The sequence below is a fragment of the Apis florea genome, unplaced genomic scaffold (genome assembly GCF_048593485.1).
Source record: "Apis florea isolate Af1SG1 unplaced genomic scaffold, ASM4859348v1 contig_3745_pilon, whole genome shotgun sequence".
Lineage (NCBI taxonomy): Eukaryota > Metazoa > Arthropoda > Insecta > Hymenoptera > Apidae > Apis > Apis florea.
Window position 1 is genome coordinate 46,518 of NW_028256831.1, and position 20,972 is coordinate 67,489.

Sequence of the window (20,972 nt, forward strand, 5' to 3'; positions counted from 1 at the left end):
ATCCAATAATTCTGAAAATCATTAAATTTTTTTTTACATAATGTAAAGTATTTTAATTTGATGGAAGAAATATTTAAAATTTAACATTGTATATAATAATAAATTACATTTTTTAATTATGAAATTATATAAATATATATATAAAAAAAAAAAGAAAATTAAGAAATATGAAGATTATAATCAAAGAAATTTGAAATAATAAAAGTACTTGAACAAATTTAATTCATCAATATTAACTGAATAACGTAAATAAATATCCACTATGTGAATTTGTAATTTTAATACAATTTTTATATTTAAAATACAGTTTTTTTGTAAATTTGTTTATACTGAATTAATATTTAATTATAGCAATAAAAAATAACGAACATTATTTATAAATAAATATTTGCCGAGATCATAGCTGGATTGATCGATTATGATTACAAATATATATTTGTCAGGAACATAAAATTTTAAGTTCATTTAATTTTGACTGGCTATAGAAAATGATTAGTCAGTGAAAGTTAATGAAAAATTAAGGATAAATTGTGTTCTTTCTTTAGACTTTTTTGTTTTGCAGAAATGATGAGAAAGAAAAACTTGAACATTTCATAAATATTGTTTTATGAAAAATAAAAAGTCTAATTTATCAGAAATGTTCTAGTATTTAAATTTTTAGTTTATTCGGTATAAAACTATATAACGTAGACATTTTTTGATATATAATATATGTGATATATACATATCCATATAATAAAACTATATAGTTTAAATATATAGCCTATTATCATAAATATGTTAACATGTATTCTAAATCTTTATAATATTATTATAAAGATCATAATTAAAATTATTTTTATGATTAATATATCTATTCAATTAAATCATTGTAAGATGTAGTACTGCCACTCATACTAGTTTCGCTTACTGTTTGTTGCTTTGCTATTGAATCAACAAGACATTCGTTATCTATTGAAAAAAAAAAATGATTAAATTATATATATTATAATGATAAAAGTTATAATATAAGTATAAAGTGTATAAAGAATTAAATAATTCAATGTTTATTACCTGACTCATTATCACTGATTGCTTGAGGTGAAAGTTTACAACCTTTAACTAAGTATTGTTTTAATTTACCGACACTAGCTAAAATTAATCCTAAAAATGGCGGTGAAGGTTTCAACGGTCTAGACAAATATTCTGGATGGAATTGTGTAGCAACATAATAACTATGTCCTTCTAATTCTGCTATTTCCATGCGTAAATTTTCTTCATCATGACCTAATAATAATAATAATAATGATAAATAATAATGAATAAAATTATAATAATAATAATTATATATAGAAAATTAATGCTATTAATTTATGCTATAATTTACCTACGAACTTCAATCCAGCTTCTTCTAAATCATTAATATAATTTGGATTGATTTCATAACGATGTCTATGTCTTTCTTCTATGCAATCCTTATTACCATATAATTGTTCTATAAATGAAATAATTAATTAATACAAAAACGGAAATATTAAATTATATTAAACATTTTTAAACAATTTATTACTTATAACAGAATTATTTTCTGTAAACCGAGTATATCTTTTTCCAAGTCTCATAGTTCCACCCATTTGTTTTGGATTGTATTCAGGCATATCTATAACAAGAGGATGATCTGTTTCTGGATCAATTTCCATACTATTTGCAGATTCTATATTTAAAACATTCCTTGCAAATTCAACTACTGCTACTTGTAATCCCAAACAAATACCGAGGAATGGTTTATCATTTGTTCTACACCATTTACATGCTTCCATTTTTCCTTGCATACCTCTTTTACCGAAACCACCTGGTACAACAACACCACTAAAAAAATGAAATCCAAAAATATAGTCAAAAATAAATAAAACATAATTTTATAACATATAATTAATATATAATTAATAACAAAAAAAAAATAACTTACTTGCTTTTACAAAGTTGTTGCCAAGCTTCATGATATAGTACAGGATCTACTGTTTTCATACTTTGTTCTAAATTATCAGCTTCTATATACTAAAATTATTTTTACAAATATAATATTATCATAATAATAAATATAATAAAAAGTAGATACTTGATACTTTACTGTTAATTTAAGTTTATAACCAACTTGAATACAAGCATGTTGTAATGCTTTTGTAACTGATGCATAAGAATCTTCTAATTTTGTATATTTTCCTACTAATGCAATATTTACTTCTTTTCGTAAATGATCAATACGATCTGCCAAATCTCTCCATTTTCGCATAAAATATCGAGGGCGTGGCATTCCGATATTTAATTGTAACCTATCATTTAAAAATTCAATTACACCTTGAGATTCCATCAATAAAGGAACACGATATATAGATGATAAATCATGTATAGTTATGACCTAACAAATAAAAACTTTTATTAGTTTTATAATTATTTATTTCAAGATTTTATTAAAATCAAGGAATTGAAAAAATACTTGTTCTGGAGCAACATGACAAAAATTCGAAATTTTTTCTTTTACAGAATCGCCTATTGGTTGTTCAGATCTGCAAACTATGAGATCAGGAGACAAACCTAATCCACGTAGTTCTCTTACACTGGACTGAGTTGGTTTTGTTTTTGGTTCTCCTGTAGATCTTGGCTAAAAAAATGTATTATATGTATTATTAATAATTTTTTTTTCTTATTATTTTCCTTTCTCAGTTATAAATATAATTTATAAATTAATTATAAATATAGTTATAAATCTTTATATATAAAAGTTATATAATTTTAAAAGTTAAGAATAAACTAACTTGATACAACTTGGCACAAATTCAAAGTCAAGGTCTAGGATAATGAAAAAAGTTATAATATTAAATAAAAACAATTTCATACTTGTGGTACTAAAGATACATGTGCACAGCAAAAATTTTCTTTTTTTACTCTAAACTGAAATTGTCTAAAAGCTTCTACAAATGGCATTCCTTCAATATCTCCTATAGTTCCACCTAATTCAACAATGCAAACCTGTAAAAAACAAAATTTTAATTAATTTTATATTATTTAAAAATTTTTTTTTCTAAATTTGATTATTATATCTAAATTACATCTGGTTTATCACCATCTTTTGTTACTGATTGTTTTGCAACTCTTTCAACCCATTCTTGAATAGCATCTGTTATATGAGGTATTACTACAGAAAAATAAAAAAAGCTTATTATTTATTAAAGTGATTTATTATTATTATTTATTAAAGATTTATTTATTAATATAATTATATATATTTTTAATTTTAAAATAATTTAATTTTTAATTATATAAATAAATAAGATTTAAACAAATTTTCTTGCATATACCTTGAACAGTTTTTCCCAAATAATCACCATGTCTTTCCTTTGATATTACATGTTGATAAATTTTTCCTGTTGTGATATTATTGTCTCTGTGTAAAGTAATATCTAAAAAACGCTCATAATTTCCTAAATCAAGATCTACTTCTCCACCATCATCTAATACATATACTTCTCCTAAAATATAAAAAATTTGCAACTGAAATGATATTTTTTACATTTTATTTATACTTATATTTTATTTTTATAAAAAAGTTAAAAATTTTTTTTTATAATTTAAAAAATATAGAACTGGAAAAATATTATTAATTATTATATTTATCTAATTGATGAAATAAATAAAATAAATAAATAATGAAATATATGTACATGTCTTAATTATAATTTTTTTTTTAAATACAAAAATTAATAAATAAAAAATTATAAATAATTTAATGAAAAAAATATGATATACATCATAATACATTTATTTACAATATTTATTTATAACTTTATTTAAATAAATAATGAAATAACAAATTAAACAAAAAATTCATAAATTTCATTGCATTTAAAAGAAATTATATTATTGTATTCATATATTAATATATTAATATATAATTAAAATATATAATTGTAATATTATATTAATTATTAGAATAAAAAATGTTTTTAGAAATATCACACGTGATTATAAAATTGCGCGGTAGCAATATGTAAAATGAGTTCTGATATCACATGGTTATATAAAAATTTCAGATTTTTTACAGAAATATTTATTGTGGATGTTACTTCATTCAAATGAAATGATTTAAAAAATAAATTGTAAACAACATACCATGCTCGTAAGGAGAAAAAGTACCGGCATCAATATTTATATAAGGATCTATCTTAATAGATGTCACATGAATACCGCAATGTTTAAGTATAGTTCCAAATGAACTCGCAATAACACCTTTGCCGACTCCACTAATTACACCACCAGTTACTAAAATATATTTCATTATTTTATAAGCAATTTAACGTAAAACGTCTGCATCGATTTCTTCATATATGTCTGTTAGTTAAAGTTTCTCAATTTTATTGGGTGATATCTGGGTCCAATAGGAACATGCAGCCTCTTATAAAATGTACAAGAATACTAATCATGATTTAGCGCCACTTTGACAGTAGTTTTTTTATATAGAATAAAAAATGATATGATCTGGCGGGATTTTTAATTAAATTTATTATAAATCGTTAAATATTGATTATCTTTTTATAATGATTGATGTTAAAAATCATAATGATTGAATAAATATTATTTAAAAATTAATAAAAAAGATACATTAGTTGACATAAATAAAAGATCATTTAAAGATCATTTGATATATTTTTTAGTGTAACATATTTTTATTTTAATAAAATAAAATGAAAAAAATATTAAATAATTAAAATATTAATAATATATATATGTTATAAATGTTAATAATATATAATTAGTATTAAATATAATTTCATAATATAATTTGATTGACATTCTTTCTAAAAGATAGACAAATAGAAAAATAGTCAATTTAGATGTTTATATTATTAGATTTTCATCTAGTAATATTTAGTTAGTGCTGAAATTTTATCCTATAAAACGAAAAGCTCTGTTTTTGTTTCCCTAAAAAAAACTGAAAACATGGCTGAAGTGTGATTGATAGATAATAAATATATCCTATAAAATCTTTTTCATCTAGCTCAAAAAGACAAAAACAAATATCTTAGAATAAGATATAAATATTTTTTTTATTCAAAAGATATAATATTTATATATAAAAATAATTAATATATATAATAAAAAATAAATAATAATATATTATTAAATTATAAATATATTTTCCATTTGTGACATAATCTCTTATAATTATTTTATCTTTATTTTATCATATGGTTTTCAGACAGAAGAAATTCAAAAGACAAAGAAATCTTTCCGAAAGTTCACCTTTCGGGAAGTTGATCTTGATTAATTTCTTGATATGCCAAAGTAACAATTTTATATTTAAAAAATCAACTGAAAATAATAATAAATATTTAGTTGGTATACATTTTATATAATCTTTAAATTATATATATTTATTTTAGTGAACAGCTTATGGTTTTAACGCATGCTCATGTTCGTAAACGATAGATATTCTTTCTTTAGTTTAAAAAGAAAATTCATGATTCTAGTAAAAAAAAAACATGTAAAACAAAAAAAAAGAAACATCACCGAACGAAAAACCAGAAATTATTAAAACTCATTTGCGTAATATGATTATTATACTTGAAATGATTCAATTGTAAGTTTATTTATTTATATAATATAGTTTTTTATTTATAATAATAAAACATTTAATGAAGTTGAAATCAAACCCAAAATGATTGGCCATTATTTAGGAAAGTTTTCTGTTACTTGCAAACTTGTAAAATATGATAGATCAGGTGTTACCTATTTTTCAAGATTTATTCCATTAAAATAACTTATATTTGTAATATGAATGTACATAAAATACAAAATAAAAATATAAAAATTAATAAGTCTTTTTTTATAAATTTTTTAAGTATTTTTAAATGTGATATATAGAAGATTATTATCATAAAATTATAATATTGAGTAAAATTAAAATTGAATTTTGTGTGAGAAATAAAATTAAATTTCAAAATATATATAATAATATAATATTTTATAAATATATATTTTTTAAATTATGAATTGTAATTATTTGCTATTAATAAATTTTTAAAATATTGTAATCATTTCGTATATAAATATATAATATAAAGTAGTAAAAATAAATTATATAAGTTGTATTTTAATTATCATACTTATCCATATGTTATTATTATTGATATTATTTTATAGTATTCATGTATGATGATTCACGTGGATTTTTACCGGTAGTTTTAATGTAAAATATAAACCATTATCTCTTCAAACATGGCAAAACAACTGACTGATCAAATATTGGATTATATAGATAAGCATGGAAAATTAAATTCTCTACATTTGGCTGAAGTTTTTAAAGAAAATCATCAAAAAATTATTGGAGCTATCAAGAGTCTTGAAGCAGTTGGTGATGTAAGTTAATAACAAATTATATATATGTGTATTATAATTATAAGTTTTTATAATATTGATTTTAAAAAATTATTATTTTTAATTTTGAGATTTTTATATTACAAAAATGCTTATTCACAAATAAATTATCGATTTTTTGGAGGAAGGAATTTGATTATAACCTTAAAATTTCTATTCTCATTTTTAAAATTTTTTTATTATAAAAATATTATTTAAATTACATAAATAAATACATAAATTTTATTTTATATTTTATATTTTCATTATAGTTAATTTCCACTAAGCAAATTATTGATAAAAAATGGGAATTAACATCAGAGGGTCATCATGTAGTGAATTATGGAAGTCATGAAGCAGCAATTTATAATGCAATTCCCGATGATGGAATACCACAATTTGAGATTATACAATCAATTCCATTTGCAAAAATTGGATTTTCAAAAGCATTACAAGCTGGTTGGATTGTAATTGACAAAAGTAATGGTATACCTATTGTGAAAAAGAAAGCAACTTCTATTACAGATGTTATACAAAATGATTTAAAGGATCTAACAAGTTTAACTGATCAACTTAGAAATGACTATAAAAAAAGAAAACTAATTCAAGAAGTGTAAGTTTTTTATTAATTTAATTTAAAAAAAATTATATTACATAAATAATTTTCTTAACAGAATTATTAAATCTATACAAGTAGAAAAAGGTCCAAATTTTACAACAACTATTGAAAAACAAGAAACAGAATTAACTGCTGATTTGTTAATAAATGGTGCATGGAAAAATAAAAAATTTAAACCATATAATTTTGCAGCACTTGGTGCTACTCTTGAAGTGGGTCATTTGCATCCACTGTTAAAAGTAAGAAGCGAATTTAGAAAAATTTTTTTAGAAATGGGGTATGTAAAAGAAAAAATTATTTTTAAATATATTTTCTTATTTATTAAATTATTTTTCTTATTTAAATATATTTTAATTTTTGTAGCATGTATTCAATATTTTTTTCTTATATATTTTTTCACTTTTTAGATTTACTGAAATGCCAACCAATAATTATGTAGAAAGTTCTTTTTGGAATTTTGATGCCTTATTTCAACCTCAACAGCATCCAGCAAGAGATGCACATGATACATTTTTTATAGCTGGTATATTTTATTAATAAATCTTTATATGTATATATATATATATATATTTAATTAAATTAAGCGTGTTTAATTAATATGGATAAAATATTTATTTCAGAACCATCTCACAGTACAAACTTTTCCATAGATTATATGGAAAAGGTAAAAAAAGTTCATAGTGAAGGAGACTATGGATCTCTTGGTTATCGTTATGATTGGAAACTTGAGGAAGCTCAAAAAAATGTTCTTCGTACTCATACAACAGCAGTTAGTGCACGAATGCTTTATAAGCTTATGCAACAGGTAATTACATAAAAAATTTAAATGTCAATTTAAAAATTAAGAAATATAATCCTATAAATTTCAGAATAAATTTAAACCAGTGAAGTATTTCAGTATTGATCGAGTATTCCGTAATGAAACTTTAGATGCTACACATTTAGCCGAATTTCATCAAATTGAAGGTGTTATTGCAGATTATAATCTCACATTAGGTGATTTGATAGGAATTTTATATGAATTTTTTAAGAAACTTGGTATTACGCAGCTTCAGTTCAAACCCGCATATAATCCATATACGGAACCTAGTATGGAAATTTTTTGTTATCATGAAGGCTTGAAAAAATGGATAGAAATTGGTAATAGTGGAATGTTCAGACCAGAAATGTTATTACCAATGGGATTACCTAAAGATGTAAATGTAATTGCTTGGGGATTATCTTTAGAAAGGTAACAGAAAAATAATTAATATCTATATTATAGTTAATATCTGTATCATGAATATATTATTAAATTTTTAATATATGTTTTTTCTTAGACCAACTATGATTAAATATGGGTTGAATAATATACGAGATTTAGTTGGACCAAAAGTAGATTTGGAAATGGTTTATAACAATCCTATCTGTCGCTTAAACAAGTAAATATTTTTCTAATTATTATTAAAATATTTATGCAAGTAATTACAATATTGAAATTAAAATGAATTTATAATTTTATGATAAAAACTTTGTAGATTAAATTTATTTAATTCAATGTATAAAATTTTATTTATTAAATAAGTAAAAAAATAAAATAAATACGATATATATACCTTTCTGACAGGATTAGTCACAATTCTTCTCAAACAAAGAAGCTTGAAGACATGAAACAAGAAATAAACAAACTTGAAAAAGAATCTGAATGTACCGAAAAATTCGAAAAGCAAAAACTTGTTTTATTTTGTGATCCAAAATATCCAATCAGATTTATAGAACTATTTTTTCATTATGTAAAATCTTACGTTAACATTTTTGTGACATCTCATGTACATTCCAGTGTGCAACATTTTCCAAACGAGTTATCAGATTTTTGTTTGGAATATAAAAAAGGAAATCAAATTAATGACATTCACTTAACAATAATTTGGAAAGAAATTGGTATTGATCCCATAATGCAATTACCAGGAATGCATAAAATAATAGGCGAAATAAATATAGCGCGATATCTAAATCGCGTAATTGAAAATTGTTATCCACATATTTTACGTTATGAAAGCAAAGGTGTATTATATGCAAATGAAATAGATAATTATTTAGAAAAAATACATAGTTTTTTACATACTAATGTGTATCAAGCTATTCACAAAAAGTCACTTTACATAATGGGTGAAGATATATCCATTATAGATATTTTATTAGAATCTTCTGAAAAATATAAATTATGCAAACAAAAATAATATAATGATAAAATTTTATAAAAATATGATAATCTATTTTTGAATCTTTTATACATTTTATGTTTATACAATTAAATTAATAAATAAAATATATATGTATGTAATTAAATTCTTTATATTTCTGAATTGACTCTGATAATACTTAATTAAACAGTTTTGATTTTAATAATACTTAATTAAAAGGTTTGATAAAAAATATTTGTTTTAATTTTTTTTAAATTTATAATTTTTATGAATATGAATATGCATTATATAATATAATGCATCCATACATATTTAATTTTAAATAATGCGCGTTAAAAATCGATACCAATTATATATATCAATTGTTTATATTTTGAAAATAAAATTTTAAATTATAAAATAGTAGAAAATTCATTATACATTATAATTTGTTATATAATTTTTCTTCATAATAATTATATTTTTTTTTCAAATAATTTTAAAAATAATAAAATAATGTATAAATATTAATAAAAAAATATAAGAATGATATAGAAGGATCTAGAAAGATTGTCATAAAAAATTAAAAAAAACAATTATTAAGAATTTTTTATTATTTTTTTTATTTTCGAACAAATCCTGCGTTGTGAAGAACATTATATACTTTTTCCCGTGGTATTTTATCTGTTTCACGATCGATTACCTACAATAAAGAAAAGCATTATAATTAGAATGTATCATTAGTTTATTATCATTATCATTAGTATATCATTAAATTTTTATAAAGAAACATTAATAAAATATTTGAAAAATGATAATATTAGAATATTTATTAAAAAAATATCAAGAAATAATATTAATATAAATTATTTTTTTTTTGATAAAAAAAACAATAAATGAAAAGATTAAAAATATTACGAAGTATTAGATACATATACTACGAATTTATAACGAAATGCGATATATCAATAAAAGATAGAGATAAAATCGGTAAAGAGAGAGTAGTGAAGGTCGTATTCTCAGATTTCAGAACTAAATCCATCAACCTCGTTTCAAAATCAATTGACACTTTACTTATTAATTGTAATATATTTTAATAATGTTATAAAAGAAATATGTTAAAATTAACAAAAATTTTACCTGCATTTCTTTGTTGAAAATCCATGATTCTTTTGCGAGTTTGGCAGCAATTTGCGGATTTTTGTAAAAATTATTTCGTAATTCATTTGGTAAAGTATCTTCTATTGCCGAATTCAATAGATTTGCTGGATGTTGATACACGAATCCCGAGGGAAGATAATATTGTGGTGAGGCCAGACATAATCCCATCACGATCATAAGTACAATTAATATATTCATATTTGTGCAAGATTCTGGAAAGAGTAAACTTCGTCCACTTTAAACTACAATTTTGTCATTTTAAAATTATAAAAAAAAGATGGTTTTAAAATTTTTAATTTTGAATGTTTTATTGCTATAATCACTTTTCCAAACAAGGAATATGAGATATATAGATCATAACGGGTTTATAATAAAAGAAAATAATAAAAGATATTTATTATAAATTAAGATATTAAAAAAAGAAAGGAATTCACAATAGATGAATCAGTACTCTAATTTGAACTTTATTCTACGCATGTGTCAGTACATTGCTCAAAATTACACGAAAAAGTTTTTCTTCATATATCACTTTTTTTATATTATCATTCAATTCACATATACTAAATAATGTTTAACACAGAAACTTCAATATTTCTCTCGTGAGATTTTGAGCTATACACTATAATTGTTAAATATGAGTTGTTAAATCGCTGATCCTCTTGACAGAAATTCTCTCTTTTTTCTTGTACTTCGATCAATCCTCGATTTTCTGCGCAAGCACACTCACCTCTTGAACATTTGATTATTTAGCCCACAGATCTAGTTATTTCTCTTGCGCATGTCTAACTGAATTCAAGATCCATTACAGTGTTACTTATATAGTAGCTGTTACTTCAATACAAGTTACTAAGGTTACTGTTGACGTTTTCTTGGTCATTATCTGTCTTCTGACTTGTTCTACCGGCCTTATTGACGAGGTCATTCGTTCCTTCAATTCAAGGGTGAAGATCCCTTCAAATCATAATCATTGCCTGCGTATATATCTACGATCTTTCTGATTCTTGAGAGTTATATTAAAGTAAGTAAATTTTAGAAGAAAAATCATCTTAAAAGATTGTTTTTATGAAAAAATATAATGATAAATATTTAAAATATAAAAGACTTATATTGTTCTGAATTTAAAATTTGTTAAATCTTTTTGTATTTTACTAATTATTTTCTTTTTGAAAAAATTTTTTTTATTGTTTTTTTCTTTAGAAATTTTTAAAAAGTCTTATTCCTTTCTTCTTTTCTTTCATCATTGTTTATAACTTTGAAATTTTTTATTTTAATTTCTTAATAGTTCTATAATTATAATTGATTAAAAATTAATTGAGAATTCATCAGTAACAACGATAGAATTTCTATGAGTGAGTTATAAATCAATAAAATACAAGTAAGCTGAAACATATTGTCTTGTATAGAATATTTTGAAACTTTTTTTTTGGTTTTCACTTTCTTTGAAAGAATAGTAATTCAATAGGCGCGGCATTCGGTCGATTCATCAGTTTACGCACGATGAATTTGTTAAAAGTCGTATTTTAAAAACAGTCACTCGATTCAAATCGATGTATACCGTGAAATTTAGTGGGTATAATGTTTCTACATGTTCGGAAATTCATTTTATAGTGTGTCAAAATTTTTATTATTTTTTGAATTTATTTATTCCTGTATTAGCTATTATACATATTATTATTTTACTTATAGTGATCAAAAATAGTATTAAATATTGCAAGAATAATATTGCAAAATTTTACAAATAGAGAAAAATAATATTTAAGAAAATGATATATTTAATTTAAAAAAATAATATTAGAAAATTTTTATATAAAATTTAAAAATCAACAATGATTTTTACATTTTTTTATTTTCTTGATATAATCTTTTAATAATAATCTTTTTCTTAAATTTTCTTTTTCTTTAAAATTTTTTTAGTGAAATTATTAAAAATTCATTGTGAAATTGACATTTTAACAAATTTGAATAGTGTTGAATATTTTTAAATTATAATTTAAAAATATAACAAAAATTTTGAAATTTTCTAAATTCTGAACTTAAAAAAAAAAAAATAATAATAAAAAAAGTGATATATTAAATAATAATAAAATTTAATTATTTATTAGTTAACGTTTGCAATTTAAAGAAAAAAATTTTAGATTTACTGTTATGTTATGTATGTTCCATGATTAGTAAGTTTCAACAGCCTATTTAGATTTTTAAAGATTTTTTTGGTCAACATAGTTTTTCGGTTTTTATTATTATGCGTACAGGTAACATATATACGTGTCTTTATTAACGATTGAATTCGAGTTGCAATTCACTATATTACTACATGATAAACATATATTGTACAGTATATAGCATTTGCAATTTCAAGTTTCCTTACTTTCCTTGTGCAGTAATCATATAACAGACTACGCTTTCTTCTGTCACGTTTGAATTTCATGCAAATCTTTTTCGATTATTTGATTTTTAAATTGCATAAATCATTTGTTTGTAAGCTTAACTAATATAATAATATGTAATATATTTATATAATATTTATATAATATTTATAATTTAATATATTATTTAAATAAATATTATTTGATCTTCGAAAATATGAGCTTACAAATATTTAAATCTTTTCATCATTCATCATCATGAATGTTACAATTAAATTATATATTGATTTCAATTTTATTATAAAATTTTAATATAATATGAGTAAAAATAATGGATAAAATGTATAACGAAATTTCATATTAATACAATTTCATATTAAATGATATTCGAGAAAATTATTATAATGGAGAATTTTTTTAAGTAATAATCTAAATAATTTAAATAAAATAATCCTTTTGATCAAGTTGAAAATAATATGAATATATGCGATAAATGTGTTAAATAAATATATATATATGATAAATATATTTTTATTGTTATTTCTATTATTGATAACATTAAATGTATGGAAGATCTTAATTATTTTGTATTGATAATTATTTTGTTATTTTTATTTAAGGTAAAAAACAAGCAAGGGAACGAATATAGATATAAAGTCATACTTATTTAATGGTATTTAGGTCAATGTTATGTCCTTATTGGCAATATCCAGAGGCAGTGGTTATCCTTGTCAAAATTGATTTGCTATAGGAAGTCATTATCGGCTTATTTTGAACAATGGATATGATTTAAAGAAATTATGAAAAATGTGAAAGAAAAAATAGTTATGCGAAAGTTTTGTACAGCTAGCTTGTTCAATATTGAATGCATTTAGTCTTTTATATTTCCTTGTAATAATTATGTTTTTAGTTTAATTTTATCTAATTATTTTCATCCTTTTTTAATAATCATATAAATACTTTATATAGATATTTTTAACTATATTAAAAAGAATAAAGTATAGTATAAAAAATAAAATGTTTTAAAATAAATTTATAAAGTTGTTTTTGAATTTACTTAGTTTAATTAATATAAATTTCAAAAACTATTATTGAATTTTTAAGTTTAATATTGCAAAACATATTTTAAAGAATATAATTTCAAATATGTGAATATCTTTTAATTATAAAATTCCATTAATTAATAAGTTAATTAATTTTTTAATTAATCTTTTAATTTCTTTTATCAATAATTTAACAAAATTTCGAAATTCCTCGAATAATTTCAAAATTTTTTTATATTTATTATTATATTTATATTTATTTATATTTATTATTATATTTTTTATTATTTTCAAATGAACAAGTTTCATAAAAAATAAAACAATCATATTTCACTTCTATTTTTTATACTTATAAATATTTTTCAAAATATAAAACAAATATAAAGTTTCCATTTGTTTACAGGATATAATTTTTTTAACAGAAATAATATGAAAAATTATTTCGATTTAAAAAATACAATTTTATAACATGTATAATCTTTCTTTGCATAAAAAAATTATAAAAATTATTCTAAAATTTTAAAAATCAATATAAAATGTAATTTTAATTTCTTTTAATATAAATACTCAATCATAGACATAAATCTAATATAGCACATCATATATTCATTAATTCTATTTTAAAACATCAGAAAACAAGTAAGATCACAAATCGTCGGGTGGTTTAGTGATAATATTCATAAGCTGGCGAAATGGTTTTCTGATAAACTGGAACAGCAGCATGAGCAATCGTTGGTGCAAGAGCTTTTCCGACTACAGGAACAGAACTGTGAACCTGAACATGATCTAAACGCGCGGTTTTTATAAAGGTAGGTTGTTGTACGGATACTCTTTCTATTTTTGTTGCTGGTTCCACAACATTCACTTCTTGAAGAGTTTCAATTGGTCTGCTAATCACGACACGTCGTGTAGAAACTCGTTCATCAGCTGGTTCTGCAGATTCCGGAGCTGGAGTGGCGGAAATTACTCGACCTCGAACCTGACCAGCATCTCCAATTGCGGATTGAGAAGAACTTGAACGACCGAATCCAACCTTTAAAAATATAATATTCATAGATACAAAATATGATAAATAAATATTAAAGATAAAGCTTTCATTTAATCAAAGAAATAATTATTAAGAAAAATTATGTTGAAAAAATGTTAATCAAAGAATTAGATAACTAGCAAATTTTTATATAATTATATAATATTTTAAAATAATTTTTAATTTTATAAATGTTTATTATAGTATGCCAATATTACTTATACACGAAATTACTATTTACATAATTCTCTAATACTATTACTAATACTTTTATACTATTTTATATTATTTATGCAATAATATTTCATTTGGAGTTCTTTCTCATTCAGAAATGAATAATGTAAAAATGGGATATCTTTATAATAATTTATAATAATATTATCATAATAACATTTTATAATAATAATTACCTCAGCAACATTGCCACGAGCAGTGAGCAATTCGATTAATCTATTCTGATTCTGTTGGTCTTGTTCAGGAGAGGAATTGGGACTGACGATAACATTTGGTGAGGGATCATGGGCAACGAGAGGTTCATTCGATGCACCGTTCAAGTTAGTTTTTAATTGGGGTAGACTTCCACTAGCCTAGAAAAAAAATTTTTAATCATTCATAAAGAAGAATTACTTAATTTAAATTAATTAATAATTAATAGTTTAAATCTTACCTGATTCTGAACATTGAGTTTGCGAAATTCAGGATTTTCTACTACAACAGTTTCATCATCATTAGAAATTGGAACAGAAGAAATTGTTGGAGATGGAAGAGTTTGAGTTGCTTCGAAATGCTGGATCAAAGGTTGAATCACAGCTGGTCCTTTCGGAGTTTTGGAAGTTGGTTGATCAAGTTCAACTACTGCTGAACCAGCTGGACGAACAACTACGCGTTCTTCAATGTCATAAAATTGCTTTTGAATTGCTGGACGACGTACCTAGTGAAAAGTATTATTTTTTTAAGTTTTTAAAGTGAAATTAAAAAAAAAAAATTTAAATATTAAAAAAAAGGAAAATTTAAAGATTATTCTTATAAATGAAAAAAAATAATAATAAAAGAATCTAATTAAAATAAGAATTAAAAGAAAAAATGTAAAAAGAAATAAAGAGGAGGGAAAGCTAGGAGGAGTCAGTGGCAGAGAGACAGAGAAAGCAAAAAAAAAATTTCTTGAATTAAAAAATTATTTACTTCGAATTTACGAGTAGAAACGGCCGGTTTTACCACATCTAATTGTTTTTCCAAAACAGCAGGTTGAGCTTCAATTTTGGTAACTGGTACATGAGAGACAGTTGGTACGTGTTTGACAAAAGGTACAGCAGCCACTGCTGGAACTTGAGCAGCTGCATATCCAATGTGTTGGGCTTCGACTTTAGCAGGAATACTATAAGCAAGTTGAGCTTCAGATTCGATATTATTTATATAGGTTACACCTGCTGGATTTAAGTACGGCATCCTGATGGATACAAAACCACCATAGCTAGTCTGCAGCAATGTCGCTACCACTGAGAAGAGAATTCCAAATTGCATTCTAAAATAATATGATAAATATCTAATATAATTGATCATATATCGTTTATAATATTACTTATATAATTTAATTTAATTTTATACATTTTGAAAAGTGAAGATATAAATTTTATTTAATATTATATCTTCTGTTATAATTTCTAATATAATATAAATTATATTAATAATAAATATTTTGAAGAGAAATAATATAAAGAGTTTGACTTTAATATCTAAAAAAGATAGGAAATTTTTTTTGTTTCAGATAGAAAGAAATCATTGTTACTTTTTAAAAAAATATTCTGGCAAAATTTATTTTAATATATATCCATTCTCGAATAAAATTATCTTCATTATGAATTATTAGCATTAGCAAGAAATTTGTTCTACTATTATGTATGCATAATTTAGAATAAATTTCAAGTGAATTACTATAAAGGAAGAATTATTATGGAAATAAGATAAATGTAAATTATCAATTTAAATATCTATTTATAAAACAATTGAAAATATAAAAATAAATCTTTTGGCTAATCTCAAAATCAAAATTACCTTGGTTTTCAAATTGCCAAAAAATGAAACGACGTTCGAATCAACGAAGGGGTGCAAGACTCTGTCTCTTCAGTGGCAGCAGACGTTACTTATATGGCCACGTAGTAAAGGGGGACCCCTTCTTACAAAACCATCATTCCGGTACCCCTCCCATATGAACAAAGACTTAAAGTTGACCAAAACTGGGTCGATCTACTTCACTCCTCCACGTGTTCAATCTTCGAGAAACCTGCTCCCTCATAGGAATTGGCACTTATGCATCTCTCTTTCTCTATGACATGGTCATTAATTTCACTGTTTCGCAATTTTAGATTGACCATTCGGAGCACCCAATTTTTATAAAAAATTATTTGTCTTGTTTTCGCTATAATATAAGTAAGGTTTTTTTATTATGGTAATCAATTGTAAATATTGGAAGAAAAATTTATATATCATTAAGAATTCATAAAATAACTTAATAATAATAATAATATAACGTAATAAAAGTATAAGTAATTGCTTTCTAATTAGATATTGGTTGCTATTAATTCTTGATTGTAATCAGTTTGATTAATAAAAAATATTATTCATTGAAATTATATTTAAATTTAGTATTGAATTAATTATGAAATTAATTGTGAAATTAATTTATTTAAAATTAATATATATTTATAATTTATTTTTAACAATAAACATTATTTTTTAATTTTTTGAGCAATAAATCAAATTATATGAAATGAATAATTAAATTTTTTTTTTAATTTTTTAAAATAATTTATTTTAAGAATTATGATTGCAATAAATAATATAGATAATATTATTATCTAATAATAGAGATAAAACTTTCTTTTTTTTTTAATTATAATATATTTTCTTTTACTTTTTTTTAAAAGAAATATTATTTACATTTAATTGAAGAATTTTTACTTTTATCATAAAGAAATTATGTGAGATATGATTAAAAAATAAATTTGCATCAATTCATCAATTTATAAATAGTAATAAATAATTGATGAATGGAATGAAACAATTTAAATGCTAAAGGATTATAAATGTTCGAAAGTGAAAACATTGAATTCAGTTGGGTCGATGTGCCTTTAGAATTCGATTGTTATTCATCTCATATATTCGAGGGTTCGTGTAAAATTTATCACTCACGAAATGTGGACGTTAAATCACGCGAGTTCCTGTTAAAAAAAGAGAAAATAACATTTTTTGAATTAATCGTATGAAATCATATCATTCATGACAAAGCAATCAAAATTCAACAATATTTTAAATATTAAAAAACAATAGATATGATAATTTGAAATAAAATGTGTTTTATTAATGTTGAAAATAATAAAAACTTTTTTGTTTACGTAAGATCTTCATGTAAAGAATTCATGTCTTTTTATTCGCAATTGCTCTACTTACTTTTTTGATAAATATATCAAGGTGATCTTCTCTTTTTTTTTTTGCGACAACGTACTCATTTTTTATTGACAATTTTAAAGTACTTTATATCTCATTTATACTTTCCTATTATAATCCTATGAGATTATTCTGAAAATAAAAAATAGAATGATAAAATTAGATTGAGATCTAGAAAAAGAGATCGAGTTTCATTTATTCATTCTATTTACTTATTCATTTTATTGTTCGATTTAATCTACATATCTTCTATTTTATTTCTGTGTTACTATGTTAATAATATTAATAAGATTATTTGTTTTATTCTTATATAGATATTATTATTATTATAAATTTTTTTATTATATAAATTTATTTATTTGATAAATATTTCAAAACGTAAAATAAATATAAATTTATGAGTTCTACATCATTAATATTATCGTAACAATAAACCTGTTTTTGAATAATAGATCAAGTTACAAGTTTCAAAATGATTATCACCTATATAATTAAAAAAATAATATTTTTTGTGTTTGTCAATTAAAAATGACGATTAATTATTGTTTTTTAATTTTTGATTGTATATTAATAAAAATGATATAATAGTATGTAATAGTAATACTGATTAAAAGTTATTTATTTTGAGACAATTATACAATTATTAGTTTCAAATTTAAAATTTTTTACTTGTATAATCAATGAATTATATTTGCATCTTCTTTTAATAAATGTTCTGATTTTTAAACTCTGTCTGCAAATATATAATCATTTAAATCTTGCTCAATACCAACTTACATGTGTGTATCAAGGTCAGGTATGGATCAAAGGAATGATCGATTTTTATCCTTTCGATTAAAATGAAATCGTTGCGAAACTTTAAAAGTAAAAAAAAACTTTATCATCTCAATTTTTATTTTTTTATTAAATTAAATAATAAATTTTCTTCTTATACTTGGTAATTTCTTAAAAAGTAGTCTTTTTTACAAATAAAAATTTTTTTTAATTGTTTTACTCGATCCAATTTTAGTTTTAATTTAACTTTATTATAAAATTATTATGATTAAAATTAATATTTGATTTTAGAGAAAATCTATATAATTATAACATATAATTATAAAGTTATATTAGGCTTAAAAAAATCTAATGTAAAGTTAATGTTTTTAAAATTAAATAATTTTTTTTTAAATTAGTGAAATAAAATAATAAATTGTCATCAATAATAATGAATCATTTTTTTGTAAACGAGTTATTATTACTTTAAATTAAGTAATTATTATTTATTATGGCACCGAAAAAAAAAAGCATAATCACGGAGAGAACGAAATTAAAATGAAATCAAATCATTTATCTTAAGCCGTTTATAACATTTCATAAGAGAATGTAAATTTGCCAATTTGGCTACATTATATTACTCAAGCATATATACTTACTATATATCTATATGTATTATTTATAGATATTCTTTAATAAAAATATAATTTTAAGTATTCATAATCACTTTATTTTATGCTGTAAAAACAAAAAATAATACAATATAAATATTTTATTATTATATTTCATTTATTATTAATTTTTGTTTAAAATTATATTAATATTTGTCAACATCAATTGTATATTGTATGTATTTCAAATCTACATTTAAAATAAAAATAAATATATATATATATTTATCTGATTAACACATAATATATAAGTTTGTTTTACGAATTAATTAACGTAACAAATTTATGATTGAAATAATAGTATTCTATCATCTTGAACACTCAATTATCATTTCTTTTATAGTGGTCTCCTTTCCTTTTACTTTGTTCATCTGTTCTCTCTTTTTTTTTCAGTCCATTAAGCCTTCCTTCATCAGTGAAACCGAAAGTAAATTGCTTACCGGACTATCGCGATTCGAAAACTGGTTGTCCTTCTGTCGCAAGTTTTTAATCTTCAAATGTATAAAACAAAAAATACTTTTTTTTTATTGCAAATGATTCATATTTTTGCCAATGTTTGTTACATATCATTTAGTATGCATTATAAAAAGTTTGATTATATATATTTAAAATACAATGTTCGGTTTTATTAATACGACTAATTTTTTAAAAATTTAATAATGTTTTTCTTTCTTTATCTTTTTATTTTTCTATATGTTATTCTTTTATAGATTAAAGATAGTAGTATATATAGAATATAGAGTAAAGATAGAAGTATAATTTTATTATTTTTTAAATGGAAATATCATACTAATATCTTTTTTTCTTCATCTTTCTATATCTTATTTTTTCATAGATTAAAGATGATATAATTTTATTATTTTTTTAAGTGGAAATATCATAATATCATCATGATTCTTTTTTTTTTATTATATTAAAATGTTTTCAATATATTCTTAACTCTTTCTACATTTGTAACTTGTAACATAATTTGTCAAAACTATAATGTTTTAATTACACTTACTGAAAAATAAATAACATTAAAATTATCTTCGAAACAATTTAAGCTTTAATAATTTAATAAGTGATATAAACTTTATTTATAATCATATAAAAATATAATTATCATTTTTAGTATTTAACCAATAACTCCATCTCTTTGAAAAATGCTCAAACTTGTTATATATTATTACCAGCAATAACAAAAATTTGTTCAAATTCTTTGATTAGTCACACCATCTATTTAAAAAATATTGAAATTTTTTATACATAATAATAATTAATAATATTAATAAATAATAAATAAATTATAAATATAGAAGATTTTTAAATATAATTAAATATAATTAATAACATA

The 20,972-nt window shown here is 21.7% G+C and overlaps 4 protein-coding genes and 1 pseudogene across 14 annotated transcripts; 2 read left to right on the plus strand and 3 right to left on the minus strand.

Moving 5' to 3' along the window:
* Window positions 1–643: 643 nt before the first annotated feature.
* Window positions 644–4,859, minus strand: Ctps (CTP synthase). Its single transcript, XM_003698227.4, has 11 exons — window positions 4,150–4,859; window positions 3,339–3,509; window positions 3,090–3,175; window positions 2,878–3,009; window positions 2,477–2,641; window positions 2,111–2,398; window positions 1,949–2,037; window positions 1,550–1,848; window positions 1,367–1,474; window positions 1,054–1,266; window positions 644–951 (listed from the first exon to the last, which is right to left on the minus strand). Exons 1-11 carry the CDS (start codon window positions 4,313–4,315, stop codon window positions 854–856), a joined length of 1,815 nt encoding a protein of 604 aa, XP_003698275.2. The 5' UTR covers window positions 4,316–4,859; the 3' UTR covers window positions 644–853.
* Window positions 4,860–4,977: 118 nt separating this feature from the next.
* Window positions 4,978–5,852, plus strand: LOC105736770 (small ribosomal subunit protein uS19 pseudogene; annotated as a pseudogene). The gene is made up of 3 exons (XR_001112852.3): window positions 4,978–4,986; window positions 5,237–5,322; window positions 5,421–5,852. The product of XR_001112852.3 is annotated as a small ribosomal subunit protein uS19 pseudogene (transcript).
* alpha-PheRS (phenylalanine--tRNA ligase alpha subunit) lies at window positions 5,530–9,340 on the plus strand. Of its 5 annotated transcripts, none has more exons than XM_086914808.1 (9): window positions 5,530–5,617; window positions 6,181–6,396; window positions 6,666–7,006; window positions 7,068–7,289; window positions 7,420–7,535; window positions 7,633–7,817; window positions 7,882–8,243; window positions 8,332–8,433; window positions 8,619–9,340. In XM_086914808.1, the coding sequence occupies exons 2-9, from the start codon at window positions 6,256–6,258 to the stop codon at window positions 9,229–9,231; spliced, it is 2,082 nt and encodes a 693-aa protein (XP_086770934.1). In that variant the 5' UTR covers window positions 5,530–5,617; window positions 6,181–6,255; the 3' UTR covers window positions 9,232–9,340. The 5 variants fall into 5 exon arrangements, with proteins under 5 accessions (XP_086770934.1, XP_086770937.1, XP_086770936.1 ...); XM_086914810.1 differs by lacking the exon at window positions 5,530–5,617 and adding an exon at window positions 5,741–6,032; XM_086914809.1 differs by lacking the exon at window positions 5,530–5,617 and adding an exon at window positions 5,753–5,817.
* Window positions 9,341–9,770: 430 nt separating this feature from the next.
* Window positions 9,771–11,249, minus strand: LOC105736775 (uncharacterized). Of its 5 annotated transcripts, none has more exons than XM_012493089.3 (3): window positions 11,063–11,249; window positions 10,315–10,547; window positions 9,771–9,877 (listed from the first exon to the last, which is right to left on the minus strand). In XM_012493089.3, exons 2-3 carry the CDS (start codon window positions 10,531–10,533, stop codon window positions 9,797–9,799), a joined length of 300 nt encoding a protein of 99 aa, XP_012348543.1. In that variant the 5' UTR covers window positions 10,534–10,547; window positions 11,063–11,249; the 3' UTR covers window positions 9,771–9,796. The 5 variants fall into 5 exon arrangements, with proteins under 5 accessions (XP_012348543.1, XP_012348542.1, XP_086770938.1 ...); XM_012493088.3 differs by having other exon boundaries at window positions 10,315–10,561; window positions 11,063–11,124; XM_086914812.1 differs by lacking the exon at window positions 11,063–11,249 and adding an exon at window positions 10,787–11,020.
* A 2,800-nt stretch (window positions 11,250–14,049) lies between these two features.
* Window positions 14,050–16,952, minus strand: LOC100868305 (uncharacterized). Of its 2 annotated transcripts, XM_003698225.3 has the most exons (5): window positions 16,821–16,952; window positions 15,951–16,290; window positions 15,436–15,699; window positions 15,179–15,355; window positions 14,050–14,774 (listed from the first exon to the last, which is right to left on the minus strand). In XM_003698225.3, the coding sequence occupies exons 2-5, from the start codon at window positions 16,287–16,289 to the stop codon at window positions 14,406–14,408; spliced, it is 1,149 nt and encodes a 382-aa protein (XP_003698273.1). In that variant the 5' UTR covers window position 16,290; window positions 16,821–16,952; the 3' UTR covers window positions 14,050–14,405. The 2 variants fall into 2 exon arrangements, with proteins under 2 accessions (XP_003698273.1, XP_012348540.1); XM_012493086.3 differs by lacking the exon at window positions 16,821–16,952 and having other exon boundaries at window positions 15,951–16,382.
* Window positions 16,953–20,972: the final 4,020 nt, after the last annotated feature.